General features: G+C 41.0%; 2 protein-coding genes across 8 annotated transcripts in view; both read right to left on the bottom strand.

The window, feature by feature from the left end:
- Nucleotides 1-14,839: 14,839 nt before the first annotated feature.
- On the bottom strand, nucleotides 14,840-22,074 carry LOC308386112 (pleckstrin homology-like domain family B member 3). The gene is made up of 3 exons (XM_080865430.1): nucleotides 21,217-22,074; nucleotides 15,135-15,220; nucleotides 14,840-15,049 (listed from the first exon to the last, which is right to left on the bottom strand). The coding sequence occupies exons 1-3, from the start codon at nucleotides 21,512-21,514 to the stop codon at nucleotides 14,909-14,911; spliced, it is 525 nt and encodes a 174-aa protein (XP_080721556.1). The 5' UTR covers nucleotides 21,515-22,074; the 3' UTR covers nucleotides 14,840-14,908.
- Nucleotides 22,075-23,165: 1,091 nt separating this feature from the next.
- phldb2b (pleckstrin homology-like domain, family B, member 2b) overlaps nucleotides 23,166-26,445 on the bottom strand; it is a 37,827-nt gene continuing 34,547 nt past the window's right edge. For all 7 annotated transcript variants that reach the window (XM_080865201.1, XM_080865197.1, XM_080865198.1 and 4 more), the window contains 3 exons: nucleotides 25,141-25,360; nucleotides 24,909-24,994; nucleotides 23,166-24,824 (listed from right to left, as the gene is read on the bottom strand). In XM_080865201.1, coding sequence (XP_080721327.1) covers nucleotides 24,684-24,824; nucleotides 24,909-24,994; nucleotides 25,141-25,360 — 447 coding nt within the window. In that variant the 3' untranslated portion in view covers nucleotides 23,166-24,683. The remainder of the gene's footprint in view (nucleotides 24,825-24,908; nucleotides 24,995-25,140; nucleotides 25,361-26,445) is intronic.

Consider the following 26,445-nt stretch of genomic DNA (forward strand, 5'->3'; position numbering starts at 1 on the left):
TCTTGTAATTTTCCTATAAAAACAGTTCATGCTTTGTGCAGAGAAAGTCCTTTAATAAATGTCCGAGACGACACTTACACTGGCTCAGACCTGCCAGTGTAAGTAATGCATGTGATCGTCACAACCTATCAAGAGCGTCTATTCTGCATAGATTACCCTTAGTTCATTGCGAGTGAGAAATGGCTCTCAGAAATTGCAAAGTTTGTGAAACTTTTTAACCCAATGGTGTCATCGATATCACGCTACTCAAATCACTTAACTGTAGATTTAAAGTCAAAGAAGACTTGCATTTGAACACCATCATGTAACCGGGTATGTGGCACGCGACGTATTTATACTTTTTACTGGCAGAGTGTGTGTGGTTGGTCCGAAGGCGGTACAAATGAAACAAACAAAACTTCCCTTCTCTTCACCAAAATTGGTGGCTGTGCAGTTGTGTGCAGTCATTGGTTTCGGCCAATACCGCCAGATATTGACCAGCTTTTGTTTGTTTATATATATATATATTTACAGGTCACACAATTAACCCATTCGTTCATTGGAAGTTTCCAACGATATAATGTGTGAACCCATATGGACAGACTTTAAAAGAGTGTAAAAACGTCAATCATGGTCTGTCAATCAAATGTTGCTGTAAAGATAAAAACAAGTTCAGTTCACAATTCTTTCTCAGAGTTTTATTTAATAATTGCGCATTGAGGCTGACTTCCGTGTCATAGACAGGACGGTGTCAGGTTTTCCATGAGCCATTGCGGGTGTAAAATTACCATAAGTAACTGTAAACTTTGATTCATACGTTATTATTTTTCATGTTAGTATATGGGAAGTGATCGAGTCTAGCTTTAACAGCTAGAAACAGCATGGACCAAAAATTAACTACCGGTATGTAGATTTATACGTCGAAGAGGCGCGATATAACAGGTCTGCACTACTGGTCAAAATGGTTCATCCGACATGAATGTCACCTAAAGGGTAAAAAGTTGAAGGGAAGTTACAGCTGGCTGACAACCTTAACACTTTCTACTGCAGATTTGAAAGACAACCATTCACACCTCCCATCCGCTCACCCACATTAAAAGACTACCTGCAGCCCTCACCCCTTCCCTCTGACCTGGGACAAATTCCAGGACACTGTTTGTCAACTTCAGCTTGCCCTTCAATGCCGTAATCCCAGACATCTTCCACCAGAAGCACACTCAGCTTACTGTGCCCACCTCCACCTTTGAGTGGAAGCTTCCTGATGGACAAGCAGCAGCAAGCGGAGGAGCATCACAGCCCACACACCAATGACAGGAGAGTTATTTGAGAAACTCCCAAAGTTTACAGATGACATATTGGTTGGTCCTGAACAATGACGAGTCCGCGTACAGACGAGAGGCGGACCAGCTGCTGCAGTCAGAGCAACCTAGAGCTGAACCCAATCAAGACTGTGAAGATGACGGTGGATTTTGGGCAGAAAACACCTCTGCTGATGCCACACATGCTGGATATAAACCGTTTACACGGCTGCCTTCAGGCAGATGCTGCAAACCACTGTTTACTAAAACCAGCTGCCACAGAGACAGTTTCTTTCCACAGGCTGTCACTCTGATGAACACTGTGAAATAACCCACTGTCACATCAGCCATATATCCATATGCACATATGGATATTACACTCAATTTAGCATTTATAGTTTGTACTGTGTATGTTGTAGAGTTTATCAAGACTTTCTGTAACTTGCTTTTTCTTAAGAAAAAACTTGCATGTAAAGAGTACAATGAATTAAAGTTAGATTCTTTGTTTGTCTGCACAAACTTGGCTGAATAAAAATTATTCACATCCTGATTATTCTATAAAGTTTCTGCAATCATGTGCACAATTTTTTTTTCTTTGTTTTTGTTATTGTCTTTTCCCCCTGTGTTGTTAAAAAAAGAAAGGAAGAAAAAAAGGCTTGTCAATACCGAATGTGAACATAGACAGAAAGTGTCCCGTCAACTTTGTGGCTGGGGCTTTCAGTCTACTAACGTTCACTTTCCTCGGACCAGCCTTGCTCTTAACTGTGTAACACGATTTATAAAAAAGTGCCCTGCTGACATCTAAGTTTATATGCTGGTGTTTAATAATGACATTTATTTGGCTTTTAATACTGGATTCAAGCCACTTGCACAAACTGCCATCAGAGAGAACATTGTGTAAAACAGTCTTATATCATTTTCTGTTTCTCTGCAACATATATCTTGAGTTCGGTTCAGGCTGGTGGAGTAACGCAGGTGGACACTTCACTGCTGGATTTGGGGCCCACCCCCTTTTAAAGCAAGCCCGTTTTATTATTTCTTGTCTGTATAATTTGTGAACAAAGCTAATGCTGAAACATCTTAGCATTTGGCCTGTGACAGATAAATACATCACATACCTCTATGAAAAGGCTGGTCAGTATCAACAGGGAAGGGGTGAGGATGGGAGAATTGTACGCATACTGCGTAGGTTAGACTTAAGACACTCTATATATTAGACTTTTCCTACTGGGCTTTAGTGAGACACGGCGTGTTCCTCACTGTCGTCGGACCAACCAGTTTCTCCTCTACGAGTCGCGGGTTATAAATAGGTCTCTGTCAACATGTCAGGTTGCATACCGGTGCTTGCGAACTAGCTTCCTCTGGATTTTCATATCAAACTCGAATAGGTTACATATCCCAATATTTAAAAGAACACTGTGTGAAACAACCTTACAAATATCACAATTTACCTGACGCATTTCAGAGCACGGACTGAATCATGGGTAAATATAATGACGTTACACTGGCCGCTGCTGGTCACGCCACGCCCACCCTCAGGTGTGTGTAGGCAGGAGATCCAGCCACAGATGTATCTTCTTTATTTTTGTTATGCTGTCTGTAAAATGATACAGGTTTCTTTTTGATAAAGGTGATTTAAATTCCCATTTTCATAACAACATGTGAAATTAAATCAGCGACTGATCACCGATAGCTCGGTAACAAAAGATTCACAATGACAATGACAGTGTTGGCCACGGTACTTGTGCGCTTGGTAGCGCTGGACGAGCAGGAAAACATAAGATGTTTTTGTTTTTTGTTTTTTTCTGTTTGTCTGTCTGTTTGTTTGTTTGTTTCTGGGGGGTACAAAACAGAATCATCAGACGAAAAGTTAGTCAGGCTTATCCTGCTATAAAAGTTTGCCTACTTAGCCTAAAAATGTTTAAAAAGTCTTTCATAAATACCTGCACCCACCTAACCTTGAAACCAAATTAACCGTCCGAATCCGATCACAAAGCCTTACTCGTGATTGTTATTATTTTCCTATTCTGTCAGTTTTACAATCTTGACTTGCAGTTGTTTGCCTATCAAGGTGAGTTGGGCCTAAACATCGGGGATAAAAGACTGATTTGCATCTTCGTTTTTAATGTTTGTAAAAATTTGGCAACAAACTGATATTTTGCAATAAATTTTGCCTCCATGTCTATTATGTTGTGATGTGTAACATCTCCGCCTCCAACACCTGCTTATGAGTTCACCTGGTCAAATGACTAAAACACAAAGCATCTAAGTGTGGCACAGTGACAGCTAAAGACAGCATTTGTTCTCTGAAACCAGCGAAGTCTAGTCTATTATTAAGAAAAGGCTGGTCTATACCAACAGCGTTGAACGTGAGTCAGACATACGCGAGCAAGGTTTCGTTCATTTCATTGTCAGGTACAGCAAAATTAGCACTGCGTGAAACAGTTTTACAAATATCACAATTTGCCTGGCGCATTTCAGGACCCGCACTGAATCATGGGTACATAGAGCTGTTGCACTGGCCGCTGCTATAGGACGATAAACCAAGGAAGCTGCGATGCTGGTCAGGTCAAACCACGCCTACCCAGTACAGGTGTGCAGGAAGGAGATTCAGGAGACTTGTTACCGGTGGTCTAGCGGGTGAACAAAGAAATCTTTTATTTTTGGTTTATGTGCATCAAACAGAATCGGATCAACTATTTGTTGTGCTGTGCCAGGTGAACCTCTGTAGTCTTTGTTACTCAATGATACAATGCACAGCTACCACCTCTGGTATCTTTGTACCAAAGTGAACAGCGTGCTAAACTGACCTACAAATTTTGCTGACTTCTTTTATATCCACATTGAATCACATGGAATGGGAAAGCTGCATGAAGCATTGAACCTAATATATAAGAAGAAAACCTGGATTACACAATCTGACATTACAAATGAAGTACCATATATATAGTAGATTGTCTGCTATACACTTGTTAGTGATGAGCTGTCAGGTGAAAAAGTCTTCTGTTATTTCTGGTTAATGTCCATCAGATGAAATGTTGGGGAGGTTTGTTGGACTGTGTCAGGTGAAACTCTTAAATACCTGCTTTCTAAATTCAACAGCACTGCTCCCTCTAGCGGTGGCGGGTTTCCCCAACTAGATCATACAATATGACTTTCACATAATTCATGCAAATAGGACCATCGAGCACGAGCAGCATACAAAAATGTTTCTATAAGTTAATGTCACTAAATGTTTACAGCTTTGAATTTTTAAAGCAAATAAAAATTCTTAGGCGTCAATTGGTGATATAATGATACATTATTGTGATGTTCAGAGAAGCTGTTGTATTGCTACTGTTAATACAATAGAAAAAGTTAGTCAATACCGAAAGTAAGGTAAGGGTAAGTTAAGAAGTCTTGGATGTGTTCCTCACTTTCATCGGATGAACCATTTTGACCAGTAGTGCAGACCTGTTATATCGCGCCTCTTCCACGTATAAATCTATATACCGGTAGTTAATTTTTGGTCCATGCTGTTTCTAGCTGTTAAAGCTAGACTCGAACACTTCCCATATACTAACGTGAAAAATAATAACGTATGAATCAAAGTTTACAGTTACTTATGGTAATTTTACACCCGCAATGGCTCATGGAAAACCTGACACCGTCCTGTCTATGACACGGAAGTCAGCCTCAATGCGCAATTATTAAATAAAACTCTGAGAAAGAATTGTGAACTGAACTTGTTTTTATCTTTACAGCAACATTTGATTGACAGACCATGATTGACGTTTTTACACTCTTTTAAAGTCTGTCCATATGGGTTCACACATTATATCGTTGGAAACTTCCAATGAACGAAGGGGCTAATTGTGTGACCTGACACACACACACACACACATATATATATATATATAAATACATAAACAAAAGCTGATCAATATCTGGCGGTATTGGCCGAAACCAATGACTGCACACAACTGCACAGCCACCAATTTTGGTGAAGAGAAGATGCGTTCGTTCGTTTGTTTGTTTGTTTGATAGATTGATAGATAGATAGGTAGGTAGATATAGTACCGCCTTCGGACCAACCACACACACTCTGCCAGTAAAGAGTATAAATACGTCGCGTGCCACATACCTGGTTACATGACGGTGTTCAAATGCAAGTCTTCTTTGACTTTAAATCTACAGTTAAGTGATTTGAGTAGCGTGATATCGATGACACCATTGGGTTAAAAAGTTTCACAAACTTTGCAATTTCTGAGAGCCATTTCTCACTCGCAATGAACTAAGGGTAATCTATGCAGAATAGACGCTCTTGATAGGTTGTGACGATCACATGCATTACTTACACTGGCAGGTCTGAGCCAGTGTAAGTGTCGTCTCGGTTTTGTATAAATTCTACCACCCCCCACCCCCCGTTTAAAATATCGTTCCTGTGGACTGTATAACTCATAGGTCTTTTTCATTTGGCTTTACTAAGATAGAAAAGCAATCCTGATGGGTATATCAATTCAAACTGTTACTCAGACTGTGTAACAGTACAGATGGCTGCCACGTGGCGGCACTCGAACTCCTTGCTCCTAAACCCGGAACGTTTGGGAATTCAAATCAGCTTGAAGTCACTTACAGTGAGTCAGTGAGGTAAACTGAAAGCTGACTAAAATAAAATAAAGTTGCTTTAGTAAAAAAAAATTGTTAAATTTGCGAGACAAATTTTTTAATTGTAGCTGTCATGTCATAAACGTAACTGTTCACTGGCCGGTATATTATCATTTTAGCCTGTCACCAGTAAAAGGCTGATCAATACTGACAGTGGCGAGACAAACAGGGAGCACAGCCATCAGTCGCTGTAGGGCACTGTCTACAGCTACTGCTAGTTAAAAGTATTTTAAGATTTTAGTGCAGGACTCAAAGAAGTGTGAGACAGACTGACACATTTTTACCATCTACAAAGTGACTCCTTTCACAGCCGCAATGGCTCACGGGTAGGCTGTGCAGTACACCTTAACCCCTAACCCTTTATTGACCGGCCCTTCAAATTTACCTGTAAAATGGGCCCATGGTCAATAAATAGATAAAAGTACACACTGCATCCAGATTTCATGGGCTGCCTGATCTGAAATCACAAAGATATGATGATAGTCTATATGTGTAACAGTTTTGCGATCAATAGATATTACAGGTTGTTGTTGCAATGAATGACATTTCAATAATGCAGTCTGGTAAAGCCTCGCCTCTTCCTGCAGGTGCACAGGGAAACGTAGTTACGATTAGTTAAGGCAGGGGTCGGGAACCCTAGGCACACGTGCCACAGTTGGCACACGGAGGGTTAACTGATGGCACGACCATAGCTGGACTGGCCATCGGGCATACCGGGCATTTGACTTTTTTTTTTTTTTGTAACGGTACAAACAATGGAAGGTGGTGGATTGGCCAGATGCTGGTCGGTGTGTAAAAATAACTCAGTTGTTTGGTGATGGCTATGACGGTGCTTCCTCAGATTCAGTAACATTAGCAAGTGGTGGAGGCCAGCAGGTGGATGAGAGAAAGGGGAGGCAGGAGGAGAGCCCCGAGGCAGTCTGAGTGTCAGGTGAACTGAACTTCAGGTAAGAAGTTATGACCTGCAGTCCATCTGGGTCAGATATAAACCAAGTTTAGGTGGAGTTCATTTTCGTTGTGCTGACTTTTTACAGTCAGTTACAATAACTCGTACTGTGTACTAGCGAGCATGACGGAGTTTCTATACAGCTGGGTGGGTGCTATGATGTTACTGATAGTGAACTTTATTTAATTCACAAGGTTAGTTAGTAGAGTTGCCAACCGTCCCGTAAAAAGACGGAATCGTCCAGCATTCAGAGAAATTATTATGCGTTTCGTGTTGAAGTGAAAAGGAACAGTTTGTCCCGGACTTCAGCTAGGATGGAAAAAGACACAAAGCTGGATTTATTCTGTCATTACGCTGCACAGCTGCCTCTTCTTCTCTCATTCTCTCTCCCCCCTCTCCTGTTTCTACTTCAATCATGAAACTGATCAATGATCAGCTGATCGGCTTTTCTTTCTTGTTTGTTTATCGCTCACTTTGCGCCAGAAAGAGGAAACCAGCGGATGTCGCGCTAAACAACAGCAGCAGGTTTAAGCTTCATCAGCAGTTGTTAGAATTTATTTAATATTACTTTCTAGTAGTTGATGTTTGCTGGCGCTACAGCTGTAAAAGCTGCTGGTCATGATGTCGGTTTGGATATGTGGTGAGAGGGAAACATGAAGATGAAACCAGGAGATGTCCTTACTGAATCATCAGAGCTGAACAGGTGATGGAGAAACAGGTTTACCTTTTAGGTGACATGAATGAGTTGAAGGGAAGTTATGAACTGTTTCTGAGAGACAAATAACACCAGGATCCTTTTTTAATGTAACTGACTGCTGATAACTGTGCAGGGGCGGGTCTAGCAAAGTTTTGCCAGGGGGCCAGGTAGGGCATTAACAGGGAGAGGGGGGCACAAAGAAATACTTTCTTATTCTCATTTAAAATGTCTCGCTTTTATTAAATAATTATCTGAAGCTTACAACCAAAGTTTTTATCTGACATAAAATGTATAGAAATCATACATATAACATCGAAGCAGCTGGAATCCACAGCTGTGCGTGTTCATGGAGCTGCATTTTACCTGCTGGACATCATTACCTGACAAGTTTGACTGTCTTCAGAACATTGCAGAAGTAGTCTTATTGACAGTATTTGGCTCTACATATCTGTGTGAGCAGATTTGTTTCTCACATGAGTGTCCTCAGGTAGCCGTCTGAATGCTGGACACTCAGAGACCTGTGTCTCTGAGTGGGAGACCACAGATCACATTAACATGTGTATCCCTGTATTAACAAACATGTCATATTGGCCCAGTTTATTTTTCTTATCATTGTTGTGAGGAGACCATAAATAGCATTTGTATTTTCTGCTGTACAGTTCATTTGCTGTTATGTGTGTGTGTGTGTGTGTGTGTGTGTGTGTGTGTGTGTGTGTGTGTGTGTGTGTGTGTGTGTGTGTGTGTGTGTGTGTGTGTGTACATATTTTACAAATTAAATAGAGTAAACAATGAAATAAAATATATAAAATATACAGCGGTTGATAGTTGGATATTGTGAAAAACAAGTGGCATTAATGTACAGTATGGAGTGCATAATGGTGAATGATGTGGACCCTAAGGAACTTAAACCTTTCTATCCTTTCTACTTCCTCTCCATCAATGTAGCGGGTGGAGTGCTCCGGTTGCTTTGTTCTCCTGAAGTCGATTACCATCTCCTTGGTCTTGGCTGTGTTCAGGTGCAGGTTGTTGTTGTCATCACACCATTGCTTCATATGCTGAACCTCCTTTCTGTGGGCTGAATATTGTTGTTGTTAATCAGTCCTATGATGGTGGTGTCATCACCAAATTTTATAACAGTGTTACTGGTGTGAATTGGAGAACAGTCATGGGTGAAAAGTGAGTATAAGAGGGGACTGAGGACACACCCCTGTGGGACGCCTATGTTCAGAATGAGGCTGGAGAAGGTGTGCTCTCCCATCCTGACGTTCTGGGGTCTAGCGCTCAGGAAGTCCAATATCCAGGTGCACAGTGAGCTGCTGAGTCCCAAGTTGCTTAGTTTTTTAACCAGTTTATTAGGTTGAAGTGTTGAAGGCAGAGCTGAAGTCCACAAACAGCATTCTCACATAAGTGTTACTGCTGGCCACTACCAGCTCCACCACCATCTTCAAGTTTGCTGACGACACCGTCGTGGTGGGCCTGATCTCTGATAACAACGAGACGGCCTACCTGAAGGAGATTAGGAATCTGGAGAACTGGTGCCAGAGGAACAACCTCCTTCTAAACGTCAGTAAGACAAAGGAGCTGATAGTGGACTTCAGCACTAAGCAGGAGAGGAACTACCAGACCCCCGTCATCAACGAGTGCCCAGTGGAGAGAGTGGACAGCTTCAAATACCTCGGAGTTCACATCACGCAGGACCTGTCATGGTCCTGTCACATCAACACCGTGGTGAAAAAGGCCCGTCAGCGTCTCTACCACCTCAGACGCTTGAGAGACTTCCAACTGCCCTCCAAGGTGCTCAGGAACTTTTACTCGTGCATCATAGAGAGCATCCTGGCGGGAAACATCTTAACCTGGTTCGGGAACAGCACCATGCAGGACAGACGAGCTCTACAGAGGGTTGTGCGATCAGCTGAGCGCACCATCCGCTCCGAGCTCCCTGACCTGCACTCAATCTACAGCAGGCGGTGCCGGACCAAGGCCAGGAAGATCGTGAAGGACCTCAGCCATCCCAACAACAGACTGTTCTCTCTGTTGAGGTCAGGAAAGCGATTCTGCTCCCTAAAGACCAACACAGAGAGACTGAGGAGGAGCTTCTTCCCGCAGGCGATACGGTCTCTCAATCACACCACCACACAGTACTGACCCACACATACAGTTCTTACACACACACTGGACATTCTGGACATTGTTTTCACTTCATCACTTAAATCACTTTAAGCATATTTGCACTGCACAAGACATAATGTGGATTGCACAACACTGGTCACTACATTCTTCATTTCCAGTTAATACTTGTACAGCTGCTGTTATTGTGTGTATATGTATTTATATTTCTTCATACATTCTTATATAGTTCTATATTGTGTATTTTGTTGTACAGTTATTTTATTTTCAACTTTAATTTATATATTTTATCTTATTCTTTCCCAGTTAAATTTACCCTTCATTCTAATTTGTCTTGTACAGTTATTTCATTTTTAACCTTAATTTATATTTTATTCCTTCTTAGTTAAATTTACCCTTTTTAATTTTTCATATTTATTTCCTATCTTATTCATAGCCTTTTCCTTTTCTGTTTTCTTTAGGTCACGAGCAGTTGTCCAAGCATTTCACTACATATCGTACTGTGTATGACTGTGTACGTGACAAATAAAATTTGAATTATTTGAATTTGAAGTGGCGCAGGGGACGGAGTTTGTTTGTCCTTCGCCTGCGCCACTTCAGCAGTTGTATGGTGAAGTTGGAGTCCGTGTTCCTTCGGATCTCAGGGGGGATAGAAGCGCCGTCATTACAGGCAAAAGTGTGCTGCAGGTTTATGTGGTTTAGAACCGTGAGCACTTCAGTTTTACTGTACTGCACATGTGCTCTTGCTAATCGGAGGAGAAATTAAAAATACACAAAATAAAAAAGAAAGCCGCTAACTTGTGGAGAGCGCCGTCACACGGGCCGCTGCGACTGCTCGCGCCATCTTAATTAAAATGACTAAAAATGACTAAAACAAAAAGCACGAAGTGTGGCTTAGTGAGAGCTAAAGACATCCTTTGAAACCAGCGAAGTCTAGTCTATTATTAAGAAAAGGCTGATCAATACCAACAGCGTTGAACGTGAGTCAGAGATACACAAGTAAAGTTTCGTTTCGTTCATTTCGTTCGTTCATTTCATTGGCAGAGTTTCAGAGGTAACGGCTGTGTGACTGAACACGTTTCAACGAGAATATTCAAGCTGCATTCAACGTGAGACACGACGTGTTCATCACTGTATTCGGACCAACCTCAAAACATTGGCGATCACCGGTTATTAATAAGTCTCTGTAAACATTTCAGGTTACATACGGGTGTTCACGAACTAGAGTTCCCTGGGTTTTTATATTAAACTCGAATAAGTTACAAGCCGCAACATCAAAAAGAACACTGTGTGAAACAATCTTACAAAAATCCCAATTTACCTGACGAATTTCAGAGCACGCAATGAATCATGGGTAAATATGCACTCCATAGAGCCAATCAAATTGCACTGGCTGCTGCTATAGGACGATAAACCAAGGAAGCTGCGACACTGGTCAGGTCAAGACACGCCTACCTAACACAGGGGTGTAGGCAGGAGATTCAGACTACAGACTACTATGCACTTGGTAGTGGTGATCAGTCAGGTGAACAAGTCTTCTGTTATTTCTGGTTAATGTCCATCAGATGAAATGTTGGGCAGGTTTCTTGAACTGTGTCAGGTGAAACTCTTAAGTACCTGCTTTTTAAATTCCACCGCACTGCTCCCTCTAGTGGTGGCAGGTTTTCCCAACTCGATCATGACTTTCACACAATTTATGCATGGAGCAACATACAAAAAAAAATTCTATAAGTTAATGTCGCTAAATGTTTACAATTTTGAATTTTTAAAGCAATTCTAAAATTATTAGGGGTCAATTGGTGCTATAAAGATAACGTTCAGAGAAGCTGTTGTATTACTACTGTTAGAAAAAGTTGGTCAATACCGAAAGTGAGGGTAAGTTTAGAAGTTTCTGGCGTTTTGTGGAGTCCCCAACCAGCTTAAACACTGACGCAGACCTCTTATATAGCGCCTCTTCGACGTATAAATCTATATATCGGTAGTTAATTTTTTTCCCATGCTGTTTCTGGCTGTTAATGCTAGACTGAAACACTTCTCATATACTAACATGGAAAATAATAATGTATGAAACAAAGTTTACAGTTTACTTGTAGTAATTTACACTCGCAATGACTCATGGGAAACTGGACTGTGCACTGTCCTGTCTGTGACACGGAAATAAACCTCAATACGTCATTATTAAATCAAACTCAGAGAAAGAGTTGTGAATTGAACTTGCTTTTATCTTTAGCAACAATTTATTGACAAAACACTGGTGAAGTTTTTACTTCGCCACTTCACCACTGGTGAAACTTCACCAGTGTTTCAAAGTCTGTCCGTTTGGGTTCACACATTATATCGTTGGAAACGCGGTTTAAACTTCCAATGCACGAAAAGGTTAATCTTGTGACCTGATTAAAAAATAAGCTGATCAATATCTGGCGGTATTGGCCGAAACCAATGACTGCATGTACAGCCACTAATTTCTTGAAGCTTTGTTTGTTTGTTTCTCTCCCTGTTTATTTGTTTGTTTGTCATAGTACCACCTTCGGACCAGCCGTTCACAGAGAGCCTGTTACCAGTATATATACGTGGCGTGCCACATATCCGCTTACATGATGGTGTTCAAACGCAAGTCTTGTTACCCTCATTTCTTTATGGTTTGCTTGGAAAATAGGAAATAGTTGGAAAAATCTATTGAAACATGTGCAAACATCACTGGAAATACAGAATATAATGCAAACATTGTACAGCTGAACATAACAGTCAATATTGGGTGTGATGACCTTTAGAAATACTTCTCCAGGTTTCTTGAAAAAGGACATTCAAAGCTCTTCTGTGGATGTTGGCTGCCTTTCCTTCTGTTTTCTGTCAAGATGACCCCACGCTGCTTTGAATAATGTTGAGGTCTGGGCTCTGGGGAGGTTCCATTGTGTGTGTGTGTGTGTGTGTTCTTTTTTTTTTATCCAGCTATCCTTTTACTGCATTGGCAGTGTATTTGGGATTATCATAATTCTAAAAAATGAAGGTGTTACTAATCACATGCTTCCCAGATTGAAAGTACTTTTATGTGTTCATAATTCCATCAATTTTGTGAAAGGTCCCCAACACCACTGACTGAGACACAGCCCCAGTCTATTGATATTCAATTGTGTAATCTGGCTTGAGCTTTCTCTCTCTGTTTCCCTTCCTTAAGAATGGCTTATTGACAGCCAGCATTCATGAAAACTGATTTCTGATGAGACTTTAGGGAATAGTAGGGGTATCAGCTGCATGGTCAGATGCATCTCGCTGTTCCATGTCAGGAATTTGGTGGGTTTTTCCTTTTTTTTTTAAGGATGTGACTCTCAGATATTGACATTTAAGCCTGCTACTTCTTCCTTCGTATTTATTACTTCTCCATTTATCCATTCATTCACACCATGACAAGATATGTCAACATTTTGGATAATAGCTCTTTTGGAATCACCTTAGTGCAAAAATACAATTTTAAGTGTTATCTTTGGCACTTTTTCATATTCAGCTTTAGAATTGGAAGCAAATGTGCTTTTTAAAACATGCTGCAAATAACCAAGTACCTAAAGATGTCATTTGAATTGATTCTTTTCTAAGTTTATTATTTCTGTTATGCATGAACGATTTATAGGTCAGTGTTAAGTGGCTTAACAAATAAAAAGTATTCCTCCGAAAATGGTCAGGAACAAGATCTGGACTTAAAATGAATGACAAGCACGAAAAAAAAACCCCAAACAAACAAACTTTGAAAGCCCTCTACAAAGTCTGGAGAGATATTGCTCCAGACTACTTTAAAAAATAATAAGAAATTCTGGCTCCTTGAAATATTAGTGGGGAGGGGGGCGCTCAAAACTTTTGCACAGTACTGTAATGTGCAACGGATGAGTACAGTTAAGCAACAAAAAAACATAAGAGCCAATCAGTGGAACAAAAGAGGAGAAGGGAAGTAATGATGGTTGCAGGGGATAAACGGTAAACAAAAGAGGAACCTTCTTTAGAGATATTCCTGAGCTCTCGTTTCTCTATCTGCTGCACAAAAGTCTCAGTGATGTGTAGGTCACAGTTTCTTGATCGCAATTAAAAGTGTGTGCTTTTTTTGGAGTATGTTTCCAGGTTAGCATTGCCAGTAAAATGCTGATCAATACTGGCAGTGACGGAAAGGCAAGGAGCCCAGACACCGTCTACTCCATGACCCACAACGCAGCACCTTGTGTGAATTACAAGTATTCTCTCATAGTTGTGTTTCATACTTGGTGCCATATTGTGAGACAGGGAGCGAACGGTAACTGATAATCTTGCGAGTCTCAGGAGCTTTTGCCCAAGTCCACTGCCTTCGGACCAACAAGTCGAGCACCACAATAGGACCTATAAATAGGGCGCTGTTGTCACATACAGTTACATACGGGTGTGTGCAAAAAGCGAGGGCAGAGGAGTTTTAATACGGAGGTTGAATAAATCACGTATACTGTATCACAGAGAACTTTCCGCAAAGCACTTTAACAAACCTTGCTATCTGTCTGACTCATTTCATTTCCGCATTGAATCATGGGTAACCTATCCAAATCAGCTACAGCCTTGCCTCCATTTATATTTCTGTGCCGAGACTACCTGGATGCGCTAACGTGAAAGCACAAACGTGTGAGCACAGTGTGTGTGTAATAGTTTGTAGGCCACAGATATTTTATACACATTGTAATATGGCTCAGTGAGGAGCTGAGGTGGAGCCACGCCCCCTTCAGCCAGATATGTAGGCAGGTGTATCCACGACATTTTCTTTGTTTTTAAGCAGTTTGGTTTGTTACAAATCTCAGACACGTCTTTCTGCTGCATGATACTTGACTATTTTTGTGTCATTATATCAAAATATTTATTATTAATATTGTGTCAGGCGGATTAGGGGAGTGTGCTTTACTTAGTAAGGCCTTGTATCTATGAACTGGAACAGATGTCCTGAGCTTAGTGGCCAATTATACCCTGGACCCCAGAGGGTTAAACATATTCTGTTTTTAAAGTAATGCAATAGTTACTTTTCAAGTAATTAATTACTTTTAGAATCTTGTAACTCAGTTACTAACTCTCTTACTTTTTGAAGAAGTAACTAGTAACTATAATTAATTACTTTTTCAAAGTAACTTGCCTAACACTGCTGATACTTTTGTCTTCAAAACCCACAAAGGACTGCAGCATTAAAAAAAACATGAGGCCCGTACATCTGCTTCACTACACCATGAACTGAGTGTATCCCTCAGCGCCTGTGACGATCACATCCATCCAGATCCTCATGGCCTCGGGAGAGGGAGCAACCATGTAGTAGACCCTATTGTGAGTCTTCACGCTGAAGGTCAGGGAGGGGTTTGGGCTCTGAAGGAGGGAGAGAGAATGAATTGTGAATGAAGAAGAAAGAGTTATAATGCACTTTTTGTATCATTGTTGGTGAAATGCATACCTTGTGTGCATTCTTCAAGTAATCATAGTATACTACTTCAATAGCTTGGAAGTAAATGTTTCCTGTCAACTTGACTTCGTGCTTGTCTGGAGAGAACATACGAGTACATGCCAAATTAGAAGAAATACACAACTTTAACATTTATGTGTGTGATTCTATCTACACAGAGAGTTTTTTAAATTGTTTTTAATCAGACTTTGCTGTGTGTGGTTGCAAGTGTGTGCTGTCCTTACCTGCGTAGTAGGATAGTGTGCGTCTGTTGCGATCAAAGATGAACCAGTGTTTCTTCCACGTTTTGATTTTGATTTTAAAGCAATTATAAGCAAATCTAAAAAGTTGGTCAATACCAAAAGTGAGGGTAAGTTAAGAAGTCTTGGGAGTTTTCCTCACTTTCATCGGACCAACCATCTTGAACAATGGCACAGACCTGTTAAAAATAGCGCCTCTTCGACATATAAATACCGTTTGTTTATTTGTTTGTTTGTTTTGTTGCTTTTATGTGGATCAAACAGAATCATCAGACCAAAAGTTTGTCAGGTTTGTCAAAGTGTGTCAGGTGAACCTTGGTTATAAAGTGATACAATGCACTGCTACCTTAAAACCAAGGTCCAGCTATAAAAGTTTGCTTACTTAGCCTGAACATTTTTAAAAACTCGTTTAAACATTTCCAGACTAAATTAAGTAAAAACTAGTTAATTTTTCGTCAATGCTGTTTTTGGCTGTTAATGCTAGACTGAAACACTTCTCATATACTATCATGAAAAATAAAAATGTATGAAACAGTTTACAGTTTACTTGAAGTAATTTTACACCCGCAATGACTCATGGGAAACCTGACTGTGCACTGTCTTGTCTTTGACACGGAAATCAACCTCAATACGTCATTACTAAATAAAACTGTGAGAAAGAATTGTGAACTGAATTTTTGTTTTTATCTTTATAGCAACATTTGTTTGACAAAACACCGGTGAAGTTATTACACTCTTTGTTTGACCATCTGGGTTCACACATTATATCGTTAGAAACGCGGTATAAAACGTTCAATGCACGAAATTGTTAATCGTGTGACCTGAGAAAAAAAAAGCTGGTCAATATCTGGCGGTATTAACTGAACTGAAGAGCTTTGTGTGAAAGGATTTGTTTGTTAGAGTGTACCACCTTCGGACCAGCCATGCAAGTAGTGGCTGTAAACAGTATAAATAGCTCACGCTGCACAAACCTGGTTACATGATGGTTTTTAAACGTAATTCTTCTTTGACTTTTAAACCTATCGTTAAGTGATTTGCGTAGCGTGGTATCGATGAGACCATTGGGTCAAACAGTTACACAAACTTTAGAGTTTCCGAGAGCCATTTCCCACTCGCAATGAACCACGGGTAATCTATGCAGAATAGACGCTCTTGATAGGCTGTGACGATCACATGCGTTACTTACACCGGCAGGTCAGAGCCAGTGTAAACTGTCCACCAAATATGTGTCGTCTCGGTTTTCTATAAGTTATATCCCCCCATGTTTAAAATTTGGATCCCGTGGACTATATAACTCACGGGTTTTTTCATTTGATTTTACTAAGATAGAAAAGCAATCTTGATGAGTATATCGAGAGTCAAGAGATTCAAGATCCTTTATTTGTCACATGCATAGTTATACGAGTACAACACGCAATGAAATCAAACGCTCTTTGACTCTGCAAAAAGAGGGGACACTACATTAAGCGAATTATACAAAAGACCACATTATATGGAGTAATATGCAGTAAGTAGCATTATATGCAGAAAGTAAGTGAATTGTGTACATTAAGTGAATGTTAAATTTAAAATAAAAATCTGGAAAGTTTTAACTTGAAAATCTAAAAATGTACAATGTGCGAGTGGGTGTTAAAGTGTCCAGTACTGTAGTGAAGCCGAGAAGAATCAGGCTGGATGTGTTAAGAATAAATCCTGTCTCAGCCATTTATGGATGCGGGAGGTGGCGGGGCATCTGGTTTAGGACCAGGGTGGCCTGTGATAGAAGCTCCTCTTGAGTCTGTCCGTTCTTGCCCGAATGATGCGGAACCTTCTGCCTGATTGTAGAAGTTGGACAGTTTGTTGCCGGACAACACCGGGAAGGGAGGGGTCCTTCAGTATCTGAGCTGCTCTAGACCAACATCTCCTGGTGTAGATGTCCTGTAGGGAGGGGAGAGCAGTCCTGCAGCAGCGTTCTGCCGTACGGATCAGTCTCTGAAGAGCTTTTTGATCCTTAACGCAGCTGTTCCCATACCAGGATGCTTTCCACAGCGCCTGCATAGAAAGTCCTGAGGATCGCTTCCTCAGTTGTCGGGGGTGGTACAGGCAACTCAAACTGCAGATACACGGACAGTTTAATAAATAATCAACCTAGATTAGCCGCCGTCTTTTAGATTTGACCATGCCAGTACTGCATCCCAGCAGACTCTGTGACAGTACCGATGGCTGCCACATGGCGGCACTCAAACTCCATGCCCCTAAACCTGGATCCATTTGGGAATTCAAATCAGCTTTCAGTCACATACAGTGGGTCAATGAAGATAAATAGACAGCTGACTACAATAAAATAAGACTACCAGCGTATAAAATGTTTGATTGTAGCTGTCATGTCATAAACGTAACTGTTCACTGGCCGGTATATTATCATTTTAGCCTGTCGCTAGTAAAAGGCTGATCAATACTGACAGTGGCGAGACAAACAGGGAGCACAGCCATCAGTCGCTCCGTGAAGCACAAGGTGGCCCGGATGTGAGTCGCAAACTTGTTGACGTGGTTGAGCTTCACCTTCTGAACATCATGGAAATCCACAAGGAGAACCTCAAACGCGTAAACGAGACCGCGATTCACATTTCGCGCCACAAGGTGATCCACGGAGCGAACGATAGCTGACCTCTTTGAGAGTCTTCGGGCGGAGGTGCCACGTCCCACTGTCTTCGGACCAACCACGTGCTTCGCTAGCGTCAGACTTATAAATAGGGCGCTGTTGTCACATACAGTTACATACGGGTGTGTGCAAAAAGCGAGGGCAGAGGAGTTTTAATACGGAGGTTGAATAAATCACGTATACTGTATCACAGAGAACTTTCCGCCAGGCACTCTTACAAGCCTTGCTATCTGTCTGGTTCATTTCATTTCCGCAATGAATCATGGGTAACCTATCCAAATCAGCGAGAGCCTTGCCTCCATTTATATTTCTGTGCCGAGACTACCTGGATGCGCTAACGTGAAAGCCAAACATGTGAGCTCAGTGTGTGTGTAATAGTTTGTAGGCCACAAATATTTTATACACATTGGACGGTGTAGTGTAATATGGCTCAGTGAGGAGCTGAGGTGGAGCCACGCCCCCTTCAGGCAGATATGTAGGCAGGTGTATCCACAAAAAATGTCATTTTTAAGTAGTTGTGTCATTATATCAAAATATTTATTATTAATATTGTGTCAGGTGGATTGGGGGAGTGTGCTTTACTTAGTAAGGCCTTGTATCTATGAACTGGAACAGATGTCCTGAGCTTAGTTTAAGCTGGTGGAGGAAGGTATAGGTGCATACCTGATTCTGGGCTGGCTGTGTGGATTTCACCTGTCTCGTGAAGACGAGAATGTAGCTGTGTAAACTTCAAATATCTGAGCTGGTGTTGTGCCAAAAAAGTGATTTCCAATGTTTCCGTGTGCTTTTTATGTGTAATATCGTTACATATGATACTAAATAGACTTCTGTGAACAGGTAGTACAAAGGGGTTATATATAAAATTAAAAAATTACCTGTTTCTCAAGTATCTTTGTAACTGTGTTATTGTACTTACATTATAATCAATCAGCTCCCTTTTGTCCACTTAAAATATGTTTAATATATGCAATTTCAGCTGTCCTCCTGGCCAGATTACTCTTAAGAGAGACATTTTTAAAGTAAACAAGATTTTTTTAAACTGCATAAATAAAGGATACATAAGAGTCACTGCCAAAAACTGATTGCGGCTTCTACCTTGTTACAGGAATGTTGTTTGTTGCTCAAGATGACTTGATATCATTCGACTACCTTACTAACAGACCACAGTATGTGAGGCTCCATGACTGTGTGTCCGAGGTGGTAATCTGCAGCACAGGGGCACCGCAGGGCACGGTTCTCTCACCCTTCCTGTTCAGCCTTTACACTTCAGACTTCTGTTATAATTCGGACGATTGCCATCTACAGAAGTTCTCAGATGATACAGCCATCATTGGATGCGTATAAGATGGGAATGATCAGGAATACAGGGGGGTCGTCAGTGACTTTGTTGGCTGGTGTGAGACCAACTTACTCCAAATCAACGCCGGCAAGACAAAGGAGATGATCATAGACTTCAGGAGGAAGTCACCCCCTACAACACCGGTGAACATCCAAGGGAAAGACATTGAGATAGTGGACTCTTATAAGTACCTGGGTGTTCACCTCAACAATAAACTGGACTGGACTACAAATACAGACATCCTGTATAAGAAGGGCCAGAGTCGACTCCACCTGCTGAGGAGACTGAGGTCCTTCGGAGTCTGCAGGACTCTGTTAAGGACATTCTATGACACTGTGGTAGCATCTGCCCTTTTCTATGCAGTGGCCTGCTGGGGGAGTGGATGCACGGATTGGGACAGGAGCAGGACTGACAAACTGGTGCGGAGGTCTAGCTCTGTGCTGGGATGTCCCCTGGAGTCTGTGGAGGTGGTTGGCGAGAGGAGGATGTTAGTAAAGCTGACATCCATCATGAACAATCCACATCACCCACTGCATGAGTATGTGAGTGGGCTGAGCAGCTCCTTTAGTCAGAGACTGAAACACCCTCGCTGCAGGAAGGAGCGCTTTCGCAGATCATTCATCCCAACAGCAGTTAGACTCTATAACTCCTCAATCACGATGTCATGACTCACTGGACACTGTGAACATCCACGGTCACCACTTCATGCATAATGGACCTTCCATGTGTATGGACATGTGCAGGTATATATGTATGTATATGTATATTTAGTGTATACATGTGTGTGTGTACATGTCTATAAATAGGAATAGTAGTGGTACAATAGTTATGTCAAGCTATATAGTTTATGTCTTCCATATTTTCAACCATATCCATAATCACATACTGTGTATGCTACCATTGTATATAGTGTATTATCTTACTTTTTTTCATTGATTGTACTTATTGTGTTTTTGTATTTCCTTCTGATATCTGTACCTGAGCTGAGGTGATGCAAAAATTTCCCCGTTGTGGAATCAATAAAGTCTTATCTTATCTCTTATCTTATCTTATGAGGGATATATTTGACACATGTTTCACATATTATAGACCAACAAGTTATTTATAGCAGTTTAAATACAAGCAATCAGTTTTTGGCAGACAATCACTTTTTGTCACAACACCTGGTCCTCAGGTGGACGCAGCCTCTGAATTTGGACACCCCCGGCCTGTTTCTGTTTCTAATAACGGTGACATTTAACTTATTTTATCCGATAAATAAACATTGTAAAATTCAAGTTTTTTGTATATATCCCCCCCCCAAACAGCCCTTTTGAATGTCTCCCTAAATCTGAGGTCTCAAGTATGGCAAGTATGTGCCAGGCTTTGGCCCACATCTGTCTAAAATTGTATGTAAGCATGAATAACGTTTTGCCATGTCCACCAGGAGAGACTGGACAGTATAGATGTAAAACAAATATGCCAGCAGTTCATCTCAGTTAATGAGAGGAGAAAACATGTGTTTGGCTCCTTCACATAGTGGACATTGAGTTGTTGTGTGGGACACCAGTAGTTCATGTCTGTTGCTGTAACAGTAGTTCATGTTTAGAATAAAAAGTCCCAGCTCACTGATTTGATCGGGGCAATATTGTGCCTAAAATGTTGCAGAATTTTGCTGAGAGATCTTTTACTTTGTGGTAATCTTAGACGAGTAGTTTTATGGACAAAAACCACCAGGTCATTCAGTGTTCCCTTAGTGCTAATGTGTAAGAGATGTTGGTGCACTATAACTGAAGTAATGTTGTTAAGTACTTAAAGTCATATTCTTTTATTGTCATGACTGTATTTGAAGCTATTTTTATTTTTGTATGTTACCTGATTTATATGGAATATGGCTGAAGCTCCTCTTGAGTCTGTCTGTTCTTGCCCGAATGATGCGGAACCTTCTGCCTGATTGTAGAAGTTGGACAGTTTGTTGCCGGACAACACCGGGAAGGGAGGGGTCCTTCAGTATCTGAGCTGCTCTAGACCAACATCTCCTGGTGTAGATGTCCTGTAGGGAGGGGAGAGCAGTCCTGCAGCAGCGTTCTGCCGTACGGATCAGTCTCTGAAGAGCTTTTTGATCCTCAACGCAGCTGTTCCCATACCAGGATGCTTTCCACAGCGCCTGCATAGAAAGTCCTGAGGATCGCTTCCTCAGTTGTCGGGGGTGGTACAGGCAACTCAAACTGCAGATACACGGACAGTTTAATAAATAATCAACCTAGATTAGCCGCCGTGTTTTAGATTTGACCATGCCAGTACTGCATCTCAGCAGACTCTGTGACAGTACCGATGGCTGCCACATGGCGGCACTCAAACTCCATGCCCCTAAACCTGGATCCATTTGGGAATTCAAATCAGCTTTCAGTCACATACAGTGGGTCAATGAAGATAAATAGACAGCTGACTACAATAAAATAAAGTTACCTTAGTAGAAAATATTGTTACATTTGTGAGACAATTTTTTTTCATTGTAGCTGTCATGTAATAAACGTAACTGTTCACTGTCCGGTAATATTATCATTTTAGCCTGTCGCTAGTAAAAGGCTGATCAATACTGACAGTGGAGAGACCCACAAGGAGCACAGGCATCAGCCGCTCCGTGAAGCACAAGATGACCCAGATGTGAGTCGCAAACACGTTGACGTGGTTGAGCTTCACCTTCTGAACATCATAGAAATCCACAAGGAGAACCTCAAACGCGTAAACGAGACCGCGATTCACATTTGGCGCCACATGGTGATCCACGGAGCGAATGATGACTGTGCTCTTTGTGGGTCTTCGGGCGGAAGTGCCACATCCCACTGTCTTCGGACCAACCACGTTCGTTATGAGAGTCAGACTTATAAATAGGGCGCTGTTGTCACATACAGTTACATACGGGTGTGTGAAAAAAAGTGAGGGCAGAGGAGTTGCATTTTAATACGGAAGTTGAATAAATCACGGATACTAAAATCACAGAGAACTTTCCGCCAAGCACTTATACAAACCTTGCTATCTGTCTGACTTATTTAATGTCCGCATTGAATCATGGGTAACCGATCCAAATCGACTACACCCTTTCCTCCACTTATATTTCTGTGCCGAGAGTACCTGGACGAGCTAATGTGAAAGCAAAAACATGTGAGCTCAGTGTGTGTGTAATAGTTTGTAGGCCACAGATATTTTATACACATTGTAATATGGCTCAGTGAGGAGCTGAGGTGGAGCCACGCCCCCTTCAGCCAGGTATGTAGGCAGGTGTATCCACACACAAAAAATAAATTTTTAAGTAGTTTCTTACAAATCTCAGACACGTCTTTCAGCTGCATGATACTTGACTATTTTCTTTTGTGTCATTACCGGTATATCAAAATATTTATTATTAATATTGTGTCAGGCGGATTAGGGGAGTGTGCTTTACTTAGTAAGGCCTTGTATCTATGAACTGGAACAGATGTCCTGAGCTTAGTTTAGGCTGGTGGAGTAAGGTAGGTGCATCCCTGATTCTGGGCTGGCTGTGTGGATTTCACCTGTCTGTACTGTAACTGTAACATAGGACAAATGAGAGTGCAGACACATATGATGTTTATTCCAGGAGTTTCACACAGGTAATAATACATTTCAGCTGAACTTAAATATAGACTTCTTGTCTTTACTGTCTGTGATTTTTTTATCCCAGTGATCTGTGGCAGGTTGCACTACAGCACAGTTTGAAATACTGCTGGTGGAAACCTGTAAAATGCTCCAGCTCCACTGTTCTCATAGAAAGGTATTCCTCAAGACAAAAACAACACAAACGATTATATTTATTATATATTCTTTTTTATTATTCATATGAAAATACAAAATTAAGATACATGCAATGGTACTGGCATAAATACAGTAAAATCAACATAAAAATTAATTATATAAAAATACTGGATGAATTAAAACACATGAAAGCTTCCTCTGTGACAACTCCATTAGTTTGGTAAAAATATGCTCGGCACGTCATGTCGAAACAGACAATATTCCACTTAAAAGATATTTCAAAGCAAAGAAACCAAATATACATTGTATCACATATGTATAAAGCTTGGTCAGCACGCAAAAACACAGGAGGCAAGATTATAAATGCAGTTATCAGCGGACAGAAATATGCCAATGCAGTGTGGAGTATAATGCATAAAGCAGCATTAGTGATCATAGTGGAATAGTCATTAAAAAAATAAAACACATTAAATTAGTGGTAATAAATGCAATGTAATGAAATGTAGTGGACTAAAGCAGCAGCACAGTAATCAGCCACCTTAGGACAAATAAATGTGTGTACCATAGATTTCGTCTGCTTGACTTCTAACAATAAAACTTCATCCTGCTGAAGTTCTTCCTTAAAAAAGCATCCAGGACCGCAATTCCACACTAGCGTACTTTCTCACCACTTTGGCGTTTTGTATGTAGATGCATGTAGTGCTAAAAAAATATTTAAAATGTGATTAAAAGGCACAAACACACATCTTTAGTTGATAATGGACCATACATGTCATAACATTTAAGAAATTAGCAGGCAAAATGTACAAATACGTTGGCGTTTTATTAACACGTTACCTATGCTGACACTGTTGTAAACCCGGCATCTGCATCCATTCAGAGAAGTGCTGATTAGTTTGGTTTGTGCGAGTGTGGTTTGGAATATTAGTGTCATTTACCGTGTAAGTACAGCACCTTGGAGCTACAGGAAAAGCCCATAGTAAATAGGCAATGTGCACAGAGTGCCTGCGCGCGCACACAGAGCAGGCAATTCATCACATGTGTATATACTCACACATGATCATATGATGCATGCATGCACATCCACGCACAGATTTAAGACCTGAGAATGCCCCATTAATCATACATGAAATGAATTCATTTAATAAAAAATACACCTTTACTAGATTATGAGGCATTTCATAATGTACAAATGCTTTTAAATGCCTTTCCCCCCGTTTCTTTGGAAATATTGGAAATATGTATAGTTTGTATAAAATGTTGAACACTGTAGGGCATAATATAGAGGCCAAAGTCAGCTCTGGTTTAACTAATGTTTCTAACTTACATAAAAAAATCAGAACAAAAAAACGTCATTCTTCTCTGAAGACGCTTAAACTGTTAAACTGTCCAATATCTGCCCGCAATTTCACATGAGAGCTCTGTAACACAACATGAAGTGTTATCTGTGTAACACAAATGCACATAAGCTTCATCCAGGAGGAAAATAAGGAGCTGATACTTTTGTCTTCAAAACCCACAAAGGACTGCAGCATAAAAAAAAACATGAGGCCCATACATCTGCTTCACTACACCATGAACTGAGTGTATCCCTCAGCGCCTGTGACGATCACATCCATCCAGATCCTCATGGCCTCGGGAGAGGGAGCAACCATGTAGTAGACCCTATCGTGAGTCTTCACGCTGAAGGTCAGGGAGGGGTTTGGGCTCTGAAGGAGGGAGAGAGAATGAATTGTGAATGAAGAAGAAAGAGTTATGATGCACTTTTTGTATCAGCGTTGGAGAATGCATACCTTGTGTGCATTCTTCAAGTGATCGTAGTATACTTCTTCAATAGCTTGGAAGTAAATGACTCCTTTCAACTTGACTTCGTGCTTGTCTGGAGAGAACATACGAGTACATGCCAAATTAGAAGAAATACACAACTTTAACATTTATGTGTGTGATTCTATCTACACAGAGAGTTTTTTAATTGTTTTTAATCAGACTTTGCTGAGTGTGGTTGCAAGTGTGTGCTGTCCTTACCTGCGTAGTAGGATAGTGTGCGTCTGTTGCGGTCAAAGACGAACCAGCGTTTCTTCCACGTTTTGATTTTGCCTCCCATCTTGACCAAGTAGCCTCGGCAGGTCTTTTCAGAGATGGACAGGTGGAAGCACGTGTCTAGGCTGTGGCCCGCCGACTCAATGTGAGCCCGCAAGTCAAAATCGTCCTTCCTCACAGGCAGATACCGAGTAAGAGGCCGGGACTTGAGGGAGAGGAATCATTTGAGAATGTAATGACAAAGATGTATTTATAATTTCTTATGAATTCTTTTGTTTTTACCAAATTCCTATAAAACACAAAGATTTACAGAAAGTCATACATTAGGAAACATCAGAGTATTTCTCTCTCTTTGTTCTGCTGCCAACATTTGATGGTCCGGGAAAAAGAACTAAAGATGATAAATGAAGCTTACTATGAGAACTGTCAACACAGACATGATTAAAACCATGCAGAAGGAGGTGCTGTAAGTATGTCTGAAATAGGGCTGGGCGATATATCGAGTTTTTTAAAAATATCAATATATCTTCATACGAGATGTAAGATGTGACAATATCGTTTATATTGATATGTTACATTATAATTATACTTGTGGAGCCGCAAGTTTGCCTCTCTTTCGTCCACTTTTGTCTCTACGCAAACTCACACAGCCTCGCCTCTCCTTCACTGAACAACTCCCCCTCCCCCACAGCTTCACCTGCAGGCAACGACAAGGTGAACACGGCAAATCTCCGTTAACGAGTTACCGCGGATCGCCCCGTGCGTGGGGCTGGTCGGCGTCAATGTGTTAGCGAGCTAACCGCGCTAACGACATGCAGCCCACAGGAGCTGCATGGCCTAAAATCTGACCGCGAACCGATTTTATGTGGTACACGGCGCTCAGCAATCTGTCAAAAAATGTTTTAGTACGATTTTGGTAAGCTACGAAGTTGCACCGCTTGATGGATTGTCGGAGCATTACGGCTACCGTAGTCTGGAGCCTCGCGGAGTGATACGTATTGTGCTTCAACGTAATATTACCGTATTGTGTGTGTATAAGCACCATAAATGGCACCTGTTAAAAGACACAGTTACAAAGAGGATTTCAAACTCCAGGCTGTCAGTCACGCAGTAGAACTTGGGAACAGAGCAGCTGTGAAATCTGTCTTTGTTATTATGCTCATCGTCTTTTAGTTTACATTTTGACTGCACAATTTTGAGCTTTTGTTATGCACAAAAACAACATTGTTTTCTTTTATTTATGGAGCATGATTATTTAATAAATGCTGATAATTTCTTTTTGAGTAATTG

Source organism: Rhamphochromis sp. 'chilingali', assembly GCF_963969265.1.
Source record: "Rhamphochromis sp. 'chilingali' genome assembly, chromosome: 18".
NCBI lineage: Eukaryota > Metazoa > Chordata > Actinopteri > Cichliformes > Cichlidae > Rhamphochromis > Rhamphochromis sp. 'chilingali'.